Genomic DNA, 10,544 nt, shown 5'->3' on the forward strand with positions numbered 1-10,544 from the left:
ACGAAGGTATTATTTGTTTATAATACCAAAGTGTAGTAAGACAAATCCTCTCTATGATGTAAGTAAAAAATTGTAACAGTATAATATTTCATTGACATAGTATACATTTGTGGTAGTAAAATACGTGAAAATGATATACAAACACAAAAAAATGATTTCGTCGTTTAAAACAGCAGGATATATAATTATAGAAATTTCATTTTACGTATTTTAATATAAAATAAGTAGAAATCGTTAGCAATCGTATTTAACACAACAGAAAAATAATTATATGGAATATTGCATGCTTATACTATATATCTTTAATCTATATAATATGTTTAATAGTACGAAAATTTGCGTAACAGTATGCAAAATGATGTACATTCGCGTTTTAATTTATGATAAAAATGTAATAGTTATTCTGTGCGAATTATATAAAACATTTTATCAAAATGTAATGATTATATTGAATAGGCAATGAACAGCCGTACAATAACAATAATCGATTATTTGTATATAAATTTTTTGATCGTATTTCTACCACGTATTCCTTCAATAAATTTTTTTATGTTAAAATATACATTGTGTATTTAAATTTTCCTAAGTAAGCATCAGAATCGCTAACTTGAATTGAGATCATCTTTATTTTTAGCAGTAAGCTCAAAGATCATATCCCGCATACGGCTCAACTCTTTCAACTCCCCTTTCATTCTTTGAATATTTCTATCTTTTTCTGATATAGTTTGCTCAGAGGTCTGTAGTATATGCTTCATTTGTTCAATTTCTTGCTTAAGCGCAGATATATCACTTTGATTTGCTTCTATCTCTGCACTTTTTTTCTCTAAGATCTATAACACATAAAATATAATAGAATTTGCGATAGAAACATTTTTTAGAGATGAAATATACAGAGAATTACTATACCTGTTCTTTTTTGTTAAGGGAATCTTGCATTTTTTGTAAAAGTTTACTTAATTCATGATTTTTATTGCTCATATCTGTAACCTTTGCTTCGGCAATTAAAAGTTCGTTATCTAATTCTTTGATTTTTTTGGTTAATATATCAATTTTATTATTACTATCTTCTAAGTCTTTTATACACTGTGTCAGTTTTTCATTTAAATTCTCTAAATTTGTCGACTTTTCGGCCACAATTTTTTTCAAAGATTCATTCTCCTAAAATGCAATAGTCGTTATTATAAAAATTAAAGAAATTGTTAAAGCAATTTCGCATTTGTGTAATAATAAGTATTCACTTTTTTTTTTAACGAAAGCGCTTTCTGAGATTGATTTTCCTTCTCGATAAATTTTTCTGTTAATGCACACTTTTCCGCTTTTGTTCCTTCCAAAGATTGCTGGGTATCAAATAATAACTGATGTAATCTACTAGATTCAGCCACTATTTGTGCTAATCTGTGTTGTAGACTAGTAGCATGATTATTTGCTGCTTCTAAACTTGACCGCATTGCTCTTTCAGAATGTCTCATTGTTGCTAACTTTAAAAAAATTACAATATAAAATATATCAAACTGTGTACACTATCAATGTAAAAAAAGATTATAAATTTTATACCTTATATTCATATAATTCCATGACCGCGGATGTTGGAATATCACTAATTTGATTTGATTCGAGTTTGGTTAAAAATGCATCGAGGCGTTCTTCTTGCCCAAAGGAAAATAACGGCGCCAATTCATTCCCAATATAATTTAGGGATACTTTACTCGAGATCTCCAATATATTATTATTGGTATTTTGAACCAATATCAATGGTTCTAATTCTTTCATGCAAAGTGCCACTGCGGAAACACTTCTCAAACAGAAATTCTATATGTATAACTGTTCAATTAAGATGAATATCTTATCACATGTGAAGGGTTTACCATTCTTGTGGAAATCCAATCGATGATGTCAACTGTAAGGCTTTGTGCTTAACTTCTGCATCACCGGTGAACAATGCTAACGCTATTATTATTTGTATTTGTTTTTTACTGAGTAATTCGGAATATAGAGTTAACCAGTTGGAATGATTCGCTGCCAAATCTGCTGTCAAGGCTAAGGCATGAATGTAAAGATTGGTAGAAGCATTCTGTAAAGTTGAAAACATGTAATTAATATTTTAACGCATGCAACATATTAAATTCTGTATTAACCTGCATAAAGTTTCTGGTCCAATCTCCACAGGCGGAAAATTCATTATTCAGCACATGATTGAATTGTTTGCGCATTGCATGTTCGTTGAATGAACTCATAATTTTCTTTTTTAGCGCAGGAGTTTTAATCATTTCTTGAAAGAGTTGCATCAATTCGGCTTGCTTCATTTCTGTGTTTTGACCTTCATTTTGATCATTAACTTCGTCCTCCTGATTCGTTATAAGCATTAGGACAGACGGATCTATCTCTGTTAAAACTTCAGCACAGGTTCTGGTGCGTCGGGAATCAATTATTATGCTTCGTATAAGCGCTAAAGCTTTTGAACACACCTACATTTTTCAACAGAAATTTTAGATCAGATTAAATTACTGATTAATTTCTCGTATTCATCTTTTCCTTTTCGAATTATTGCATTAATAAGAATTACGAAAGATGATAATAGAGATTACGAGCACGAGTGTGGCATAGCAGACAGCGCATTGGTCTATCATGCCAAAGATCTCGAGTTCGATCCCGGTAGAAACCAAAATATTTTCGCTTGTGTCTCCTCTCAGAAAAGGCTGGCAAGACCTTCTGAGTATCTTTGCTCACAGAAACTTTCAAAAAATTCGCCATTCAGAACCGACATTAAAACTGTAGGTCCCATATGCTTGTGGCAATTTTGAATATTGATTATTCAAAATTATTCAAAATATGGTGCGCACGTTGATCGTGCGCACCATAAGAGAGAGGTGAACATAGGCTAGAGGACTAAGAAGAAGAAAATAATAAAGATTACATACCTGTTCCACAGGTACCCATGTCATAGCTGATTTTATACATGCAGGATACAAAGGCGTTATGGCAGTTAATTTCAGCTTCACCAATAATAATAAAAATTCCATCATGAGAGCGACGCATTCTGGATCTGTGTTCTCTTCCAAAGTGGCCAATATCTTTTCAATATCTTTGCCATAACTAATCAACATTGAAAATATATAAGTATACTGAGTGTTTAAAAAAGGGTCATAGACTTTAAAAGCATACAGGATAACAAAAACTAAGTCAAAAAGTTCTAATAAAGTCCGAAAACTTGATCCAAGAGATATTTTGACAACCATTTGTTTTTGGATCTAGGTTTATTAGGACTTTTTGATTTATTTTTTGTTGTTCTATATACTTTTAAAATCTGTAATCCTTTTTTGATAATACTCTGTATGTTTTATCTTTGAAATATTTTATGCATTGTTATGTTACATAAGAACCAGATTTGTTCGACTTACTTCGAATATGTGAGTAGAACATTTCGCCAATGTTCGTTTTGCCCAATATCGTTAAAAAAATCAACGATATGTCTCAATAATAAAACATCTTTTTGTTTCATCGCTTTTCCCAGATTAATAAATGTTACCGATGCAAAATCTGTGATATATTTCTCATACATGCTCGTGTTACTTGGCTCCAATATAATTAATAACTTGCAACATTGTACACTAGTATTGACATGATCTTGTAATTTCACTAACGTTCTAATAAATGCTTTAGTATTGATGGTTCGCATCAGCGTGTATACTGCCGGAAGATTTTTATAACATAGATTTACCAGTACACCTAAAGATAAAGAGATAATCTCTTCTTCTTTTGATTGTACTACCCACTGAGTTAATGTGGAAATTAAATATGGAAGCTGAGTCTCTTGCCATGAGATTTTGATTCCATATGTTAATTCTTGTAATAGTTTCAATACTCGTATCCTCTTTTCAGTTGTTAGATTCGCCTATAATGCTCGAAAAAACTTTACATTAATTTGATTATGCAAAGGTATCTAATAATATACTCCATTTCTTGCCATCGTGCTATTTATAGAACATCTTTTCAATTTTTTTTCTATGTATGTATCATCTTTTTGATTTTTTTCATATCTATATAATTTATATGTATAAACAAAATTTTTTTAATACTCCATATGGAGAAAAAAATTAAAAAGATGCTAAAGATAAAATGAATTTTAAGCTGTAAGATAAATGAATTTTAATCTTACAATAATTTTAATACAATGTTAAATGTTTCGATTTTCATTAAGTCATCCTCAGTAACATAAAAATATATAAATAAAAAAAGTCGTAAAATTACAAAAATATCAAATAATACTTTTGAAATTTTGCGATATTTTTTATTTATACATTTTATATTATAATATAAATTAATATAATGAGAGAAATCGAAACGTTTAGCATTATATTTAAATTATTGTAAGATTAAAATTTATTAGTACTTAACATTGCATTGACTCATAGTCTTTATATATCATTTAATTTGTTTTAAAATTTTGAGTCTAAGTATATTGATTTTTAGTTTTAAAAAGGTGCTGTCCTATAAATAGGATGATGAGAAACAGTGAATTATGATTAGTGGAAAAAAACAATGTGTGAATTATTAAATCCATACCTCCAATAATCTTGCTAATATCGGCGCAAATTTATATATATGAATAAGTGACTGTCTAGCAGGTATATTCTGACAAGCGTTTTGCAAAACATCCACGGCACTCCAGATTAAAGTGGATCGTGATCCGATGGTGTTCATAAGCTCATATAGACTCACGTAGAACTCCGCTGCTATACTAGTCCCAGGATCAAATATACTCAGGTCCAATGATGCGCTAATCACCTTAGAAATTTATAAAAGGGAATACTTTTAAAAATACACAATAACAATATAAGTGCATTAAGCATAAATGTGTTTTCATATTTACTCCAAGACTTCTTTGTATAGCAGAGATTATGTTTTCGCTGGGGTGCTTGGTGTATTCTAAAGCCGCTGATATAAACGCTCTCATATGCTGATATTTCTCCATTATCGCACTAAAATATTTCGTACAAAGATGCTAATAAAATTCACTTCACTGAAGACGTTCTGTATGTCAGTTAGTTTTCTTTTAAAAATTTATCGTCGCGTATATCTCAAATACAGGTGCGTTTCAAAACTCAGTGGAGATGTTTCTTCAAAAGATACTGGAATTCATAGTTCGATAAATATCGCGTTCTGTCGCTGACGTCGCGCGTTTTCGAACGTAAACAAAAGGCAGCATATGACATGACATGTGAAAGAATCTCAAACGTGGACGTCCATTTTTAAAAACCGACATGATTCAAATCGGCCAATAGCGTCCCACATTATCGCAAGAACCAATCGACATGTGTGATGTTTTTACGTAGATAGAGCTGATATTTTATTCGTTATAAGAACTGAAGTCTCGACCAATCATATTAATGAATTTTCCAACAGTTGCAAAGTTACTTTTTCTGCCAATGGCTGCATTCAGCAGAATACAACAATTTTGCAACCGTTTTATAATTGTCTGCTGAGATAGGATGTTCCTCTTGATCTAAAAGCATAACCCAATCAGAAGAAAACTTCCAACAATTGCAAAATAAATATTCTGCTGAACGCAGTCATAACCATTCACAGTCAAATGTGAGAAAAATAATCGAGATTTCATTCTCCTTTCTTCTTTTTTTATACAGGACACTTATCATGGAACAAAGTCAAAAAATTCCAATCGGAATTATTCTGTTTTCTCTAGAAAACACAATAGAAATCCAAAGAATAATTGAATAATTCCAATCCATTCCGATTTTGTTCCATGATAGGTGTCCTGAACTTTATTCTTCAAAAAAGAGCAAAACGAGCAAAATTAAGGTTTTACGTCACGTTTCTAATCAGCCTCTGGTGATAGCCACGTGCGAAATTTCAACGCGAGATGGCGTCTTGACGACAGCACATGGAAATGCTGACGCAATTGCTGTCGGTGTTCGTCCTGGCTAATTCCTACTTGTCCGTGCTTGTGTAGTGGTCGGTACTGGTCGGTACGTGGACGTTATCGGTGGAATTGGCGGAGAGACAAAACCGAGTCGGGTGGGAGCACGAGAGAGGCGTATCCGCGCTTAAGAACTCGCGTTTCGTTCGCCGCGAACTCCGACGTGACGAATACGGTGGGTGAATCCATTTTGCGATCACGCGCGACCCTCGAGAAGATCCGAAGCGGAACGAACGGGCGAAAAGTGACGCAGCACCGTATGCATCGCGGTGCGGTGTCGGTAATTTCGTTTTCTCTCTCTCTTTCTCTCTCCTCCCCTCTCGTTCCTTGTCAGTCTCTCTCTTATTCGCTCCTTCTTCTGTCTCTCCCTCTCTCATCGAAGTGTCAAAGTTCCGAGACTACTCGTCGACGTATCCGTCGGTGCCCGTCGATGTAGGTTACGGAGGAGAGGAGAAACGAGCCGCGATCGCGGGGTGCGAGTCGTGCGAGTGTTACGCGGCCGGGCAGTGATACGTACCTCCCACGGGGAGAAAAAAAAACGGAACGTCGTGCACAGCGATATCAAGTGCGAACGAACGAGAACGAGCAAACGAGTGTAGCGAGGGAGAGCGAGAAAGGATTCCGAAGAGTCGGTGATCCGGTGGGACGAAGAAGAGGAGCGAGCTCCAGAGGAGTTTCGCGTGCCATCCGGAAGCTGTCATAAATGTGCACGTTCTACATAAATTGCGTGATCTATGCACGATCGACGAACCGATCTATCGGTGGTGAGTGCTGATCTAGCCTGACGTTCCGGCAGCGAGTCGACGTTAAATCATCATCATCGCAGCATTGGTTGCCGTCGTCGCCCCTCCCCCGAGAAGAAGCTAGCCCAGTGCGGCGTACCTATCTAACGGCGTGCCCCTCGATAACGCAAAACAGGTTAAAAACATAACACTCTCTTGAGAACTTAGAATTTTCACTTGGCAGGTGTCAGTCATTCTGCGCGAGGAAGAGCGGCGAGCGCCGCGTTTATTAGTGCGAAGCGAACGAGTAAGCGAATCCTAAAATTATCCAACCCCCTTCGAAGAACGGCCGACAACAGAAGAGAGAAGAATGTTTATACTAGAGAGGATGTTTATATTCTGGAGAATGTTTATATTCCACGGAGGATGCATGCTGGACGAGGGGACAGCGAACGCTTGTGTCATCCTGTCACCCGATCGCTCTCTTTCTCTCTCTCTCTCTCTCTCTTTCTCTCATCCATTGCCTCCTTGAGATCAGGGTGAAACACGAAAGCTCTAATTTCTGCCCCCTGAGAAGAGAGAACATCCGATCTTTCGAATGTTGCTGACGTTTCGACGGGCGGTGACAAGTTACCTCAGGGCAGTAACAATCGTGGCGCATTCGTTCCCGTTCCCTTTATTTGCCTTTCGTTCCTTCCTTCTCACTCGCTCCTTCCCTCATCTGCGCTCTCTTTTCCTCGCGTTCTTTTTCCGCTATCTCGCATAGTCCATCTCCTTCTATCTCCCTCTTATTTGCACGCACACGCACACGATGCGCTTGCGCGCGCGCGCACACACACACGCGCGCGCGCACACATACACACACACATATATATATATATACACACAACACGTACACGCATATACAACAAATACATACGCAATATGGCTGTTCTCCGTTTCTCTTTATTCCTCCTTCGTGCTACGTCGATGCATCGTTTTAACGGTTTCTCGTAATTTTTCGATAACACCCTGAGTGCCCAAGGTTACGGAAGTGTCGCGGTGACGTACATGATCGCATTCCAGTGGCTTTTCCTTTCGACGACGGATGCCGCAGCGGTGAGACGGACAGGCAGACGGTTCGTACGAGACGGTACATAGAGCGCGCGAGCGGAGCTCCTCGTCGACGGATCCTTTTTCACGTAGCGTTTGCATGTACTTGGATCTCGTGATCGCGCCGAGTAAAAGTCGGGAGTCTTTGTGGGTGCATCGCTCCCTTCTCCTGGGCCCCTTCCCCTCATTTCTCGCCTTAATCGCTCCAAATTTCGTTCTCAGCCTCGCGGAAGGAAGGAAAGAAAAGAAAAATAATGCCGGAGGACGTATTCGATGACGTTAAGGTTCATACTAATTGGATAATATAATTAACAGTACTGGATCCTAATGGGTTAATGAGACCCGCCGTCTGTTTTCCATCCCTGCCGTTCTCCTTCAAATAAAGCTAAGCTACCTTTGACTTTTTATCACCGTGCACGCGTAAGTAATCCGTCTATTCTATTTAATTAACTACAGTAGAGAGAAACACGTCGGACCTCGTGAGTGATTCATTCTATTTGTTTCTACTATGAGATCCCCCATGCCGGTATCGTCACTCGTCCGTCGTTTTGAACTTGATTCTTGGAATGTTGAATTCATTTATTTCAATACCGTTTTCACCGCAATCGTTGTTTTTCTGGGCTTCCTTATCTTATCACTGGTATACATTCGTATTTCACTGCAAATATCTCGTCTTAAAATGATCCTCTGTCTCCCGCACACGTTTTTCTTGCAATTGTTCTTAATTAATTGTTACTTTTGGTTGTGCATTTAAGTCCTGTTTTGTGTTTCTTGTTATATTTGCTATTTTTGCTAGATACATAGGCGACAGATAATCTAAAAATATTGTAATTAATTCCTGTATACTTGAAGTAAAGTCTTATCTGTCAGGTATAAAGCTCCAGTATAAATAGATGCGTTTATCTATTGAATTGAACTTATTGTGTACAATGACAACTGAATTTTATTAAATCTTACAATATGTCACTTCTCTATATAAAAAGATTAAGTATATAAAGTTTTTCGATGTGTATCTAAACATTGGATGTATCTTTATTTTGATTTCAGGAATTATATTAAGTCTTTCATATCATTGTAATATTAATGTTTATATTGCATTATACATATAAAAAATTACTTTATTTTATTAAAGTATTTTATTATAGAATATATTTTTTCATTAAATACTCTTCTAAAAAACTTCTAATAAGAAACAGTATTATTAGAATAATATACTAATCTTTGAATACATTTCAATTTTTTCTACTTATATTCTCTTTTTTGTAACATTTAAATGTAATTGAAAGTAAGTTGAAAGAAGATATCGTCAAACATATAACACTTATTATGAAGAATATTCCTCAAATATCTTATAAATATATCTTCTGGTTAATAATATGGCTAGCAATATTGTTAATAGTTAATGAAATTACGAAATCAGTTAAAATTAAGAAATTAATTTTCTTTCTAGGTGATCATGGCAACTCGGGGTACGGCCCAGAGGCCGAATGGATCAACACAAGGAAAAATTTGTCAGTTTAAATTAGTTTTACTTGGTGAATCAGCAGTCGGAAAATCAAGTCTTGTTTTAAGGTTTGTCAAAGGACAGTTCCACGAGTACCAGGAGAGTACAATTGGCGGTAAGAATATTTATGTGCAATTGCTCTTTAATGCCACATATTTTTTTTTACATTAGTTGTATTGCTACTACCGCGAGTATAATTATTTCCAGCTGCATTTCTAACACAAACCGTATGTTTGGATGACACAACTGTAAAATTTGAAATTTGGGATACTGCGGGGCAAGAACGTTATCACAGTCTTGCACCAATGTATTATCGTGGTGCACAGGCAGCCATTGTTGTGTATGACATAACAAATCAGGTAAGTAATCTATAAGAATTTGTGTAAGTTTAAAGGAGAATGTTTTTTTTATAACGAAGTTAAATCAACGAAAAGGGGACAAAATTAATTGATATTTGTTATTTTACTAGGATACATTCTCACGTGCCCAAACATGGGTAAAAGAATTGCAGCGCCAAGCCAGTCCGAGCATAGTAATAGCATTAGCTGGAAATAAGGCAGATTTGGCAAATAAGAGAGTCGTCGAGTACGATGAAGCTCAAACATATGCGGATGAAAATGGCCTTCTTTTCATGGAAACATCTGCTAAGACGGCAATGAATGTTAATGACATATTCCTTGCAATTGGTAAGCTGTGTATATTTTTATTTCTTTCTGTTAAAATTTAATTGCACATTATCCGCAGATAATTGCATAAAAATTATACTACAAAAGTAATATTAGTGTTTTCAAATTACGTAAATACTACATATATAAATTTTTTGTTTTATTTTATAATAAGTATACTATCGCAGAAATGTGATTCTATCTCATGTTACGCATTATCGCTATTCAAAATACATAGTAACTGCAACTCTGTTGGTGCTACATTACATTGAATAGCAAAAAACAACAGTTTCGAAAAATGCTTATGATTATAAAACACGTTGACACAGTTTTGCTATAACAAGATATTTCTTTTTGTAGCTAAAAAGCTTCCTAAAAATGAACAATCAGGAAGCGCAAGTACGAGTGGTCAAGGCCGTCGACTAGTCGAGTCAGATGGGCAAAAGGCAGCAACCGGCAATTGCTGCAAGTGATTATCTAAATCCGTATGTGTCTCACAATATATTCGTATCTATATTTTTACATTACATATATTTGAATATATACATATATATATATATATATATATATATATATATATATATATATACTATATTATTAATAGTAGTAGTAGTAGTAGTAGAGTA

The 10,544-nt window shown here is 35.3% G+C and overlaps 2 protein-coding genes across 2 annotated transcripts; one reads left to right on the top strand and one right to left on the bottom strand.

The window, feature by feature from the left end:
- Positions 1–431: 431 nt before the first annotated feature.
- Positions 432–4,972, bottom strand: LOC105619520. The gene is made up of 10 exons (XM_012201038.1): positions 4,871–4,972; positions 4,564–4,785; positions 3,399–3,892; positions 2,919–3,093; positions 2,136–2,465; positions 1,866–2,071; positions 1,555–1,792; positions 1,239–1,478; positions 907–1,158; positions 432–830 (listed from the first exon to the last, which is right to left on the bottom strand). The coding sequence occupies exons 1-10, from the start codon at positions 4,970–4,972 to the stop codon at positions 603–605; spliced, it is 2,487 nt and encodes an 828-aa protein (XP_012056428.1). The 3' UTR covers positions 432–602.
- Positions 4,973–8,003: 3,031 nt separating this feature from the next.
- Positions 8,004–10,391, top strand: LOC105619521 (ras-related protein Rab-5B). The gene is made up of 5 exons (XM_012201039.1): positions 8,004–8,033; positions 9,200–9,368; positions 9,461–9,612; positions 9,723–9,939; positions 10,279–10,391. The coding sequence occupies exons 1-5, from the start codon at positions 8,004–8,006 to the stop codon at positions 10,389–10,391; spliced, it is 681 nt and encodes a 226-aa protein (XP_012056429.1).
- Positions 10,392–10,544: the final 153 nt, after the last annotated feature.

Source organism: Atta cephalotes (genome assembly GCF_000143395.1).
Source record: "Atta cephalotes unplaced genomic scaffold scaffold00022, whole genome shotgun sequence".
Lineage (NCBI taxonomy): Eukaryota > Metazoa > Arthropoda > Insecta > Hymenoptera > Formicidae > Atta > Atta cephalotes.